This window comes from Ptychodera flava, chromosome 21, assembly GCF_041260155.1.
Source record: "Ptychodera flava strain L36383 chromosome 21, AS_Pfla_20210202, whole genome shotgun sequence".
NCBI lineage: Eukaryota > Metazoa > Hemichordata > Enteropneusta > Ptychoderidae > Ptychodera > Ptychodera flava.
Window position 1 is genome coordinate 15,498,171 of NC_091948.1, and position 13,240 is coordinate 15,511,410.

The 13,240-nt window shown below is 35.7% G+C and overlaps 1 protein-coding gene across 8 annotated transcripts; it reads left to right on the forward strand.

The window, feature by feature from the left end:
• The first annotated feature begins 54 nt into the window (after positions 1 to 54).
• Positions 55 to 12,850, forward strand: LOC139121519 (semaphorin-3D-like). 8 transcript variants are annotated; one of them, XM_070686470.1, is made up of 8 exons: positions 55 to 249; positions 2,061 to 2,274; positions 2,628 to 2,699; positions 4,863 to 4,909; positions 6,614 to 6,646; positions 8,976 to 9,062; positions 10,367 to 10,566; positions 12,131 to 12,850. In XM_070686470.1, exons 1-8 carry the CDS (start codon positions 111 to 113, stop codon positions 12,134 to 12,136), a joined length of 798 nt encoding a protein of 265 aa, XP_070542571.1. In that variant the 5' UTR covers positions 55 to 110; the 3' UTR covers positions 12,137 to 12,850. The 8 variants fall into 8 exon arrangements, with proteins under 8 accessions (XP_070542571.1, XP_070542573.1, XP_070542574.1 ...); XM_070686472.1 differs by having other exon boundaries at positions 10,370 to 10,566; positions 12,131 to 12,849; XM_070686473.1 differs by having other exon boundaries at positions 9,000 to 9,062; positions 12,131 to 12,849.
• Positions 12,851 to 13,240: the final 390 nt, after the last annotated feature.

Below are 13,240 nucleotides of genomic sequence, written 5' to 3' on the forward strand. Positions count from 1 at the left end.
GTCAAAATTTAAATTTAATTTCTTAACAATTGTTATTTTGAATTTCAGTGTCAAATGACTCGACTAGTCTCAGCTACAATGTCCTGTTGTTTGCCAAATCACATACGCTGATGCACGACAACGTAGAACCCAGCGATAATGATGGACTTCCATTGTTCACCATGACAAGGGAAGACTACAGGTTCACTCAGATACTGGTTGTTAAAAATGTTGAGGAAACAGTCTACGATATACTGTTTATTGGAACAGGTTGGTGGATCATTCAAATTTTGTATGGCATTTAGAACATTTCTAAACTTGCATCAAACACAAGTTGTGCCAATTTTCAATGAAAAGATTTTTCTGATTTCAAAGTGCCATCGTTACTATTTACACTGAGATTGTCTGTTTTTATTATTAGCTCCCATAGCCATATGTATATATGGCAATGGTAGCTATTCTTATAGGCTAGGAAAATGTCTGTATGTATGTATGTCTGTATGTCTGTATGTCTGTATGTCTGTATGTCTGTCCGTCAACATCAAAAACTCCAAAACCGCTGCACATTTCATCTTGATATTTGGTGTGTACATAGAGGATGGGCTGTAGATGAGATTTTGTTCAAATGAAGTTGTCATTGCCAAAAATATGCAAATAAGTGCCAAAAAAGGCGTTTTTGGTAAAAAATCTCCTTCTTCATAACCGCTGGTCAGACAGCTTTGATATTTGGTATACAGGTCCTTAGGGATAACCCAACGTGGATTTGTTCAAATTGTGATGAAATATGCAAATCTGTATTTTTAAGGAATTTTTTTGTCATTTTTGGTCAAAAATTTATTTCATCAAAACCGCTTGTCTGACAGCTTTAATATTTGGTATACAGGTCTCTAGGGATAGCCCAACTTGATTTGTTCAAATTGTAATGAAATAAGCCAATCTGTATTTTTAAGGAATTTTTTGTCATTTTTGGTCAAAAATTTATTTCATCAAACCGCTTGTCTGACAGCTTTGATATTTGGTATACAGGTTCCTACAGATAAACTAAATATGATATACAGAATATATGATGAAATCTGCAATTTTGTATTTTTGGTGCAATTTTTGCCATTTTTGGTCAAAAATGTGTTTCTCAAAAACTACTTGTCTGATGCCTTTGATATTTGGTATACAGGTTCCTGGGGGTTCTCTTAGTGTGATATAGTGAAATTTGATGAAATCTTCAATTTTTGTATTTTTGGGTCAGTTTTTTGCCGTTTTTGGTCAAAATATTTGTTTCTCAAAGTTACTCATGTGATAGCTTTGATATTTGGTATACATTTTTATACATAATTATGATGAAATCATCAATTTTGTATTTTTGCAGCTAATTTTGCCATTTTAGGTCAGGCCATCCTGAAATGAGCTATCAAAGATCTCAACCTTCTTCATCAATACATATGTCACAAAACGTTGCTCTCTACATAACACAGCAGAGCTCTGTCGACCATTGGGTCACTTGTTATCTCCCGTAGCCATATGTATATATGTTTACAAGTTTACATTTTATTGAAAATCTCAATAGCCACTGAGCAGATTAGATGAAAAATTAGCATGTAAGTACTTTGGGCTGACCTGAAATGATTGTGCACATCTTGGGTCAGTATCTTGGACTTGCTTTTTTTCATGAATTTTTTTGTAATTTTCTCCCATTTTTGGTCAAAAAATCTTCTTCTCTGAAACCACAAGTCTGATTGATTTGAAACTTGGTATGGAAGTGCATAGGAGTGACCTTTCTCAAATCTGGGCAAATCGTGGTGAAATTTGCATATTTGCATTTTTTTGCTATTTTTTTCATTTTTGATCAAAAATTTTTTTTAACTCTGAAACCACATGTCCGATTGAGTTGAAACTTAGTGTAGAGGTTTTTACGGGTGACGTCAGTAAGATTTGATCAAATTCTGGTGAAATTTGTATAATTTTATTTTATTGGGGGAATTGTTTCTATTTGTGATAAAAAAATCTTTTAGCTTGATTTTAGCTTGTTTTGATAACTATATGGGAGCGACCAGTGACATTGTCACTATTTTTATTATTACCTTCAGATAATGGCAAAGTTCTGAAAGTTGTGATTATGACCATAAATGGCAAACTGCAGAGCAATCTCATTGATGAAATAACAGTGACAGATCCTGAGAAACCAGAACCCGTTGTCAGTATGGAGTTCATAGGGAACCAAACTGACAAGTTTATCCTGGTTGGCACTCCAAGTGGGATCGTTCTTATCAATGTTCAGAGGTGTGGAGAACTAAAAGAATGGTGAGTACATTGCAAGAATTTTACTACACTGTAATTGCTGGTTCATTTAGGTTGACTACAATGTGTTTTAGACAAATACGTTTGAAGATACTTATATTCAATATACATGTAAATGACAAGATTAATTTTGGATTCAGATCCTGGATCTGTTAGGATTTTTCAGCAGGTTTTTTCTCAAAGTTCACTGCTAAGGCCAGAAAAAATATGCCAAAGGAAAATACAATAGAGAAGAAAATAGTAGAAATGTTGACGCCATCAATAAAATCTCATAATACCAGTAGTTTGATAATCAGTTCTGGCTTCAGTCAAACCTTTATCAATATCATCAATGCATTGTTCTGTCTTCATTATAGTGGATGTGTTCAAGACCCCTACTGTGGTTGGGATGGAAATTCAAAGACATGTAAAATTTACAAACCCAATATGTAAGTTTACAATTTTATTCCTTCTAAAATATTGTTCTATATTTTAAAAATATGACAAAAGTGAAAGTCAAATCTCTTTCAATAGTAACACAGAAATTTACAAAGGTTAGTTTTAAGCTTTATGTCCATTTCAGTGTTCTCCACGAGGGGTTTTTGACGGGCGGTGCGCCCGGCTTCTTTTTGTCGCCGCCCACCTTTAATCTCGCCCGCCCACCTTTTATCTTGCCCGCCCACCTTTGTTTTCTGTAGCCTAAACTGTTTTCACAGTCAGTTGTCCGAACAATATCTGAAAGCCTATTGAATAAAAATGACAGCAACTGACAACGTCGTGTAATAAAGAGGGGCCGTTCACACATCTGTCGGTTTGTTTTGCGACTGCATGCAATCGTCAATGTTCTCCCCAGGCCGTTTAACAGGATCGGCCCCGATCCTTTATTTTTTTCGCTCGATCCTCTTTCATATCCGCCGATACTCTTTAGTAAATGTGGTTGAAGACCTATTGTTTCTCAGCGGCGATTTTGTCACGCTTTTATTTCAGCGAGCTTTTAGTGTGAAACGGCCGTAGTGCCGATGAACATTGGCTAAGACTTCAATTCAAAAAGCTTGAAATGTGTTAAGCTGCCGACCGTACCGTACAGACACCGTCCATTTCATACAACGGACACGGTACAAGGCTCGGTGTTGCATTTTTGCCAGCGGGCACTCAGTCAAAGCATCTATACTATAGGCAACTACCATTGCCGCCCATGTCTCGTACTTGTAAGGATCCGAAGGTCAGGAAAAGTGATTTCGATCAGATGTGGCTAAAATCGTACGATTGGTCGACACAAATATCAGATGCAAAAAAGTATGGTACTTCGCGTGTTCAGGTCGTTGCGTATCCGAGCCGCCAGCCGAGTTAGCCATTTTGAGATCCGTGTACGTCCACATGACGTTGAAGCCATGAGTGTCACTTCCTGTCACGCATTCGTAACTTGCATGCGATTCACTCGATTGACTTTGAGAAGCAGTTGCGTTTGATCAAGTTTCAAAATCCGTGACCATTTTAAAATATTAAAGGCACAATGAAATGAAGTAAAAAGAAACTGCACGAGCTAAAATCATCATTCGTGTGATCATCCGAATACATACGGTTCTGTACTGCATAGTTCAAAGGTCGCGTGTGATCGAGATCAAGAGCGCCAGCGTGCTCCACACAAACATGCAGGGCAGCCTACGCCGCGCAGTTGTCAAAGTTTTATACGTTTGCCGAACTATGAGTCGATGAAATTTCAAATCTTTCTCTTGGAAATACCTGGTATCATTTTTTTCGGGCCTCTCTTTATTATGAATAGAGTTTTAAAGTCAACGTATGTTTCTCTGCAGGCATGCTCCTCTGACTCCGCATTGTAGTGCAAATATTCAGTCCCGTATCAACTTGCCATGGACGCCGCACGTAAAAAAAGACGTTCATGGCTTTACCAATCGGGCTACAGACAAACATATAGTAACAGAGGATCATATGAAAAAAGGCCACCATTTGCCACCGATTATTTTGAACACTGATTACTTCTCATGTAGGCCTACTTTCGAATTTTCATGTTGGTATTGTGCAATATATTTACTAAATTGTGTATTGTTTGTATTTGTTCATTTTTTTTTCACTTTTGATGTTTTATTATTTATTTAATGTAAATAAAAAGGATTTAAATTTAAATTTAAAAATAAATTGTATAGCTTGCCATTTATCACTGCTGAATGGAGAAAAATATTAAAAATGTCAGAAGTATATCTCATCACTGGAATGTCTTGTGAATAGCCCTGGTGATATGTAAATTGTATGCAAATATTATGCAAATAAATATGCTAATTAGCCGCCCGCCTTTAATTTTCATTTGTGGAGAACACTGCATTTGTAAATGACAGTTTATGTTGAAAAAGATGTTATGTCCTGAAACCTACAATTATTATCGTGACACAGGGAATGGCATACTGTAAATGTTGTGTGCCTTTGTTTTTCAATGAATGAGAATAATTAATTCTATAAATTCAAATGCAAATGGCAGAAGACTTATTGTATAAAGAGATTGTGAGTATACACTATTGTGGAACAGGGATTTATTTTTGATGTGTCTTGACATAACCATTGTGTACAGTATGTGACATGACTGGTATTTTTTTCAGCATTGTCAAACAAAATATCACTGCCAGAGAGAATTGTCCTGTCGAAGGTAAGTTACTACCGAGAAAAACTGATGAAAGGTAGAGCAAAATTGAAACAATTGGCTTAACCTCTTCAATGCTGAGGTTGCAGTCATTGCTCACATACAGTAAAGTGACATCAAATTCTTGAATTTGATTAAAAAAAATCAAATTAAAATAATTTTACAATGTATTGCTAATCCAATAATTTTAGTCAGCAAATTAAAGGTTTGAGAGAATTTTGGCCATAATCAGGCATTGTGCTTTTAATGCAGAAGATGCAAAAGATGGTTATTTCAGATAAATGCTAGTGTTCTTTTGCATCATGAGAAACAATTCTAATGTGTGTCACATTAACCCTGTCACCACCATGGTTTGGGCCGCACCCATTGTTATAGATGATGAATGTGGAGAGAACAGGTTAAAGGCATGAAAGCAACTTTACCTGTAAATTTTAAAGGCAATTTGTGTGTCAATTAAGTCTTTTGTCTCCGTTGTTGGGTCTATATCTGTTCCCCGACACTTTGAAAGGAGAAGTTTGGATCTGCTCAGAGAGATGAAGTGGTGTCAGGGTTAGAATATGAAACCACATCATTTAATTATCAGATTTAACTTTGTATCTTTTCTTCGCATCAACAATAGTTGTATTTAAGTGTCATTGTGTTTGTTTTATTGAACCCCCTCTCAGTTATTAAGATGTGACATATGAGAGGTACATGTTCATTTTCTCAAAACAAAATATCAAATCAGCCAAAACCAGAAAGATAATTTATTGCCTAGTGTGTGAGATAAGAGACATTTATGGTCAAGTTTCAATACAAAACAGTTGATAATAAAAAACTATTGGTGCTGTACACATTTTTGCTAGTGAAAGACCAGATTTAGTTGCAGACATGGTGGTGGAATAAAGACCAATAAATGATTTGCTATGCACAATACAAGTACGATAATCACACCACACTTACAGCAATTGTTCTACACAAATTCAGTGGAAGGGAATCAGTGTTACTTTAGGGAAAGTGAAAAGTAGTACTTTTTTCTCCCTGTGTGCATGCTATCGTATCATTCAAGACTCATGTGTTCTTGTCTACTGGTATGCAAATGTTACTATCTCTGTCTATACTGTAGCTCAATCAAAAACCTCAGTCAGTGTTTACTTGTGTTGGGTCTCGATGAAAGAAAGAGGCAACTATTGAAAAAACATGCTTGTACATCAAACATTAAAGCTTTACAGAGTGCTTGTCACTTTGTCACTTTGTCTTCTTCCAAAAATGGCTTTTGGTTTCTGTAAAATGCCTATAAACCCCTCTAGTACGACATGTACATATATATATATATATATATATATATATATATATATATATATATATATATATATATATATATATATATATATATATATATATATATATATATATATATATATATATATAGATATATCTTGTGGTTTTTAAAGTGTGTAAAATAATGATGTAATGTTTCAATGGTAGTAGTAGTAATAGTAGTATTTATTTATTATTGTGACCTGCAACTCTCAAGTTGCCCGGCCCTATGGACTTATAAGTCACCAAATAATATTTCTTTTCATTTATTACAGTAACATTAATGAAATATTTTTATTTTTTCCCCTTTCCATTTCATTCCATTCCATTGTGTCCATTGTGTGCGGGCAACCATTTATTTTGTCACCTGCTGTTCATTATTTGCTGTCAACCATCACACCCACCGCCCAGAGATCACCTGTGAATGCCCAGAACCCCCAACCGGTTAGTTCTCATGCTTTGCTTATGGTTTTTTTTCTCTTTTGTGTTTTATTCAATTTCTGTTTTCATGTTCATGTGTTTATGTCTCTTTCTTTTCATAAGTTCCTGTATGCTTTTTGCAAGCATGTCAGCCATAAGTTGGCATGTGCGATGATTCCATACACATCATCTGGTATCGTTCACTTCAGTATGAGCGTTCAATTTTTATAGCTTTTCAAGCACATACATTTTATACACAAATCTTAGTTTTGCATGTTGTGTCTGTATGACACTTTCAGTTTGGCTTGGTACACATTGCTTTCATATTATTCTTTTTCAAACAAAGTGTGCCCGATCTACATTTGTGGTATCTTATTGGCTGAAAACAATTTACTGAAAAAGATAAACACAACATTCCAGTACAAAGATGGAGAGTTTGCTCAGTACTACTTGAAAGTGTGGAATGAACATGAAAATTTACTGGCTGACAGGTCTGCTCCAAAATAGGGTAATTACAGTGTATCACAAAGTTCTAAACAGCAGATACATTGTATCAGCATGCTTCAAAAAGGAATTTCAAGTGTGTCATCATATGTGATAAAGAGATACACTATGAGTAACATTTATCTTTTGAGATAGTTACATTGTCTCACTATAGCAAAAATGAGTAAAATTGTATCATTTATCTCTTGAGATAGTTACATTGTGTCACCCATCTCTTGAGATAGTTACATTGTATCACCTACCTCTTGAATTAGTTACACTGTTTCACTGTATTCCAAAGAGAGTAATACATTGAAGCAATGTTCTCTCAAGAGAGTTACATTGTATCATTGAGCTTCAAAAGACAGTCACACTTCCAGTTGTTGGGCCTGTAACTGCCTTGTGGAGTGTAAAGACAGAAATCATAAATTATTGACTTCATACTAACACAAGTCATAGAGTGGTATGTGTTTCAGTCTGTGTGTTTGTTTTTAGTGTATGTCTCGTGTGCTATCCGTGACACTGCAGTTATGGTCTATCCATCAGTAAACAACAATGAAAAATGCTGTCATACTCATTAACAACATTTACATTAAAATATTTTTTAATTCATAAGAATGAATCATTTTATGTAATGTCTAAATATATTTATGTATAATACTGGTCATTTACATAACTCATTTCAATGTACCATTTCCACCAGAAGGGAACAGTCATTTAGAAATAATCATTAAAATTCACTGCATATCATTGGCATATGTCAGTATCATTTATATTTAACTGTAATCCATGCTAATGTTACAAGTTTCTACAGTAGTATATTTGGGATTTTCTGTCAATGTTGCCCAAATGGTCCTGAGATATAAGTTCATCCAAATTTAGAAACACAGGCACTCATGATCATAGAATCAACAAACATACCACACCCACATCTCTGTCATGTTGTGTTTACTCTAAACTGTCCCCTTGCTGGCATTGAGAAAACTTGCAGCAAGATACTTATGGATCTTCTTCCTTAGTATATAAAAAAGTGTAAAAAGCAGTAGTGAGCTCTAGACTAGATAGACTTGTGTGTTGCTGCTTGTTTTTCAATGTGCTGTGAGTGGTTTAACATGTGAGGTTCAGACTCACCGCCTTTTGCACTGATGTAAATTAAATTAACACTAATAGGATGTAAAAAACACCACATCTATAAAAGTCTCATTGAGATGTGTATATTTTTCATGAAAACTTTGAGATTGGTGCTGGTATCACACTTTAGAAAAGCCTTATTGAAGATGGCTGATATGTGACCTTGGGTTGGATGGCCACTAACTGCTTATTTATTCCATTGCCACGATCTTGTTATGCCATAAATATCATTTGATGCCTTGACATATGCATCCAATTGTCATGCTTCATCTCCTCTGTCATGCTGTCTCTTGAAACTTGCAAAAAATATACTTTAACAACTCATTGCTTACATGATGCTCAAATCTTCTTTGTCCCCTATTCTGCTTGCCTTCTTTATCTGTCAATGTGCTTCTACTTGGTATGACTTTTTTTGCTGGTGTCAATCAAAATAAGGAAATTAGGAGGAAATTTAGAGCATTGTGCTTTTAACATTTGCATGTATAAGTATCTGTTAAAAGAGACACAGAATTCATGTAATCAGTCACTAACAAGATATAACACATATGATTTCAGAAAAAATGGCAATTTGTACACAATTGTTTTTAATTGAGAAACACCTGCAAAAGGGTTAACACCAAGTCGCTAATGCTTTGTTCCTCTGTCTCTGTTTTTTTGTTCCCCCCAGACTCCTCCCACACAATCACCCCTTCACTGCATGTAATGTTTTTTTCCCTCGTTGTTCTCATCATCATAACAGAGATTAGATCTACTCCCTCCCCAGTGACTGCTACAGCCACTACCAGTACTATTAGTCCCGAGTGTCAGTCGACAACTAATATGACAGGTAGTTCATAGTTGGATTTCCATCTGATTGGTGTTGTGTGGGTTTAAGGTTCATCGGTGTTGTAAAATATTCTCATTATCTCAATAAAGGTAATTTCTGGTTCTCCACGATGTATATTGAGCGCCAGAATATATGTTGAGTGCTTTCAGTCTTGCATATTAATTTACTTGCGCCCTTGCTTTTAATTATGCTTTTGTTTGGTTTGACTGTTTCGAAATTTTTTCAATATTCCAAATGTCTGCAAGCTGTACATTTTTGTCATCCATACTTCATAAGATATCAATTGCCATTAGTTGGAAAGTGTTAAATATGTCCAGCAAACCGCTATTAGCTCATATTCCGACAGACACAAGTGGATTATTTGATTATTATTTGATTATGCGCCAAAACCTGTGTACAAGTATATTGCTCCCCTTATCAGCAGATTGTGAAAAAGTCTTCACATCATAAAAAAGCAACTTCCAGGGACAAACCCATGACATGTTCCCGACTTTAATTTAACAAGCATTTGACTTAACTGGCAACTTTGATATATTTTGTCTTCAGCAAATACCCAAATATCATTAAATCAGTAATAAAGTTAGAAAACCATACAAATAGTAAAAATGAAACTAAAAGGGTAAGGCCAGCCAGGAGTGCTGGTTCACCTCCCCGTTTCGTTTCATTTCGTTTCGTTTCGTTTCGTTTCATTTCGTTTCCTTTCTCTGAATAGCAATACCCACATGGCTATTACTATTTGGCAAAACGAAACTAAATCATTTGTCATATTTCAACATGGGCAAGTTAAAGGTGAATGTCATTCTCGACAGAAGGTGCTTGGCACTTGAAGTGAACTCTGTAATTACCGGAAAAACATCAACAAAGTGACTTAAATATTAGTGTTTGAACTTTCTCACATTGTTGTTTGAATACAGGTGATCGTGTCAGTCAGTTTTCACGTCAGCTTTAACTGGAAACACTTTCTTTGATACCTGAATATCATTAAAATCAGTAATAGAGATAGAACAAAAACTAAAAATAGTAAGATTAAAACTGACAAATTAAGTCCTGCCAGGAGTACTGGTTCACCTCTCCGTTTGGTTTTGTTTCGTTTCATTTCTCTGAATAGCACAGGCCTATCTGTTTTGCATTTGAAAGTCAGAACAATTAAAAATATAACAACATTTACAATAACTGTAGGTGTATTCTGGTACACTTTGGGGAATAATGTGACTGTGTCAGGTCAATATATGTTCTGTATAGTACATATATTTTGCATGCAATAGTACTTCGATAACAATCTGGAAATATTCCCTCTGCTTCAGTAGTTCCCGGAAGGACAGAAAAAGATGTCGACCCTAGCAGTGACTGTACAGCACTCACAGTAATTGCAATCATTGGATGGATTCTTCTTGCAATCCTTGGCAGCATTCTTATAATCTACTTTTGTTTCAAGAGGGCGAGGCAAAGGGTTGAGTGTACTCAAAGAGAGAGCAGATGGATGTCAGTAAACATCAAGAACAAGGTGAGCTATCTTCCCATGGTACATTTATCACAACACCCTTTTGACCAAAAGGCTAAATATCCACAATCATTAATACACATGCACCACAATAACATTGAGTTATTTTCAGTTCAGTTCCATGTTACCTGTTCATTCAATGCTGGAAAATTAGATTGCTGTAAAGATATTATCTGCACTTTCCTGCATCATGTTAACCTTCATATACAAGCACAAAATTGTAAAGAAACTTACTTTTCCAATTTTTTTGTCATTCTTTTTTCCATTTGACACCCACAATGGAATTTTTTGGTCGGTTACGTGTTGTCAGAGTACTACTACCCCTAAACAGCTGAGAATAGTTCGTTTCTCTTTGTCTCATATCATTTATAGGGTTACAATATAGCATGTGATATTAGTAATTCATGGAACGCTAAAGACTATTCTTATCACAATTAGATCACCTGCCTCCATGAAAGACTACATGGATTGTTTTTTCCCCAGCATGAGTTGGAATAAGTGCAGCTGCTGTAGCTTACAGTTATAAACAGAATTTCATTAATTATGTAAATAAGCTGTTAATAAGCACTTCATGGTCATCAAAGTTTTAGCATGAATATTAAAATCTAAGTTTTATAACCAGTACTAGTGACAGTAATGTACCCCAGAAGTTCAATCAAATGCAGTACATTCAGTTTTGATGCATGGCCCTATTCCAGAATTTCATGAAATATGCAAATGAGACATTTTCTGGAATGCTATGCTCAACATACTTTTACTGTACTAACACTAGGTATGATCAACCAATGGCAGTGGTCCAGTCAAAATTGATGCTCTCAATTTTGATACGGAGCCTAATTACAGAAAGTCGTTACATATGCAAATCAGCTAACAATCAAAATGCTCATCAAACTTACAACATAGACCTATGTATGGTCAATTAATAGCAGAGGTACTGTTAAAATCTGTGCCCTCAATATTAATACATAGTTTAATTACAGAGTCATTAAATATGCAAATGAGCCAATAATTAGAATGCTATGCTCATGAAATTTACATCATAGGTAGACCAAAGTATGATCAATTTACACCATGGGTCCTGTCAAAATCTGGCGCTTAGTATTGATAAAGAGCCTAATTACAGAAATTCATTATGTATGCAAATGAGCTAAGATATGGAAGCCACACCCACCAAGATTTTAGCATAGTTAGACCATAGAACAGTTTGAGTACCTGCATAGCTTCATCACATTTGGTGAAGTAATTCTTGAGATAAATCCTAATGCAAAATTCATTAATTATTAACAACTTAATTATGCAAATCACATCCACCAAAATCTGAACAGATCTGAATCTTTCTATGATGATAATGTACCAAATTGCATGACATTCTGAAAGATAGTTTTGGACAGATTGACACACACACACCTGGACTGACATGGAGGCAACATAGGAAACCATTTGGGCCTTCTGCCCTCAGTGTTCAAAAAAGGTAGTGGTGAAACAAGAGTAAGGTTATTTACAAGCTTATGCAGAAAGCTGTATGACATAAAATTTCAACTTTTTAAATCCCTTCTTCCTCTTCTAGTGTTGAAAGCTCCAGAATCACCAGTGTTCAGTTATATCGAAACAGAAAATGCCAAAAACATCCAGCAGGACAACATGGAGAAGCCCAGTAAACCACCGGTGCCACCAAAGCCAAAGACTTACGACCAAAACTCTCTCTCCCGGCCATCAAGCATCCAAAGGGACAGTCTTATAGACAGGCCAGCCAGCATGCAAAGGGACAGTATCAAAGACATTAACAGGGAGCTGAAAAACAGCTTCATCCTCAGCAACGGAGGAAGCTCACTGAAATTCCCAATTGGAGGTGAAAAGGTTGATGCCCAAGAATGATAGTGGCATTGAAAGCAGAAAAAAGTGTGGTTGCTAGCACATAAGCTTCCAAGACATATGACCACTTATTATTTTGAAAGCCCTTTTTATGTTAAAGAAAAAATTGGCATCTATTATATACTTTATTTTCTTTTGGCAAAACACTGTTAAATTTCATGAGAGAGGTGAATCCAACTACTTACTTTCTGCCGAACTGGAAGAATAACAAACAATCCCAGAAAAAGATCATGGAGAAAAATTCCTGTACAAGTTGGATTACCCATCAAGATGTCATGTAACAATGAGTATGAAGAGTAAAGGGTACTCCGTGGATTAGAGTGCTGGTCACCATCTATCCACAGCAACCAGTGGCCCATGGAAAACTAAGGTCGCAGAAGGACGCTTAGCAACGAGAGAGGAAATCAGTGTTGCAAGACCGCTCTCTCTCATTTTGAATCATTTGATGCACAGAGTCAGCAACATGTGCACCAAACTTATACACACTGCTAAGCAAACACACCAGGAAAGCCAGAGAGAGAGAGAGAGAGAGAGAGGGAGAGAGAGAGAGAGATACAGGCACAGGCAGAGACAATCAGTAGGACATCATTATAAAAAGAAAAGAGCTGATGCTTTCATCACAGAGAGCAGTGAAAATAGGTCATTTAAAATAGGTCATTGAAAATTGGTTCTGGACATACCTATTCAAGCAATGATGAAAAATATACCTGCATGCATTTATCTGCATCAAAACATTGTGAACAGCACATGGATAACTTTGTTCTGCATTTGTGACAAGTCTGTGAAGCACTGTTTAATATGTATG

Coding starts and splice junctions, on each gene's coding strand:
- LOC139121519 (XM_070686470.1), top strand. CDS start 111: ATGCACGACAACGTAGAACCCAGCGATAATGATGGACTTCCATTGTTC. Junction 250..2,060: donor TATACTGTTTATTGGAACAG/GTTGGTGGATCA, acceptor TATTACCTTCAG/ATAATGGCAAAGTTCTGAAA. Junction 2,700..4,862: donor AAAATTTACAAACCCAATAT/GTAAGTTTACAA, acceptor TATTTTTTTCAG/CATTGTCAAACAAAATATCA.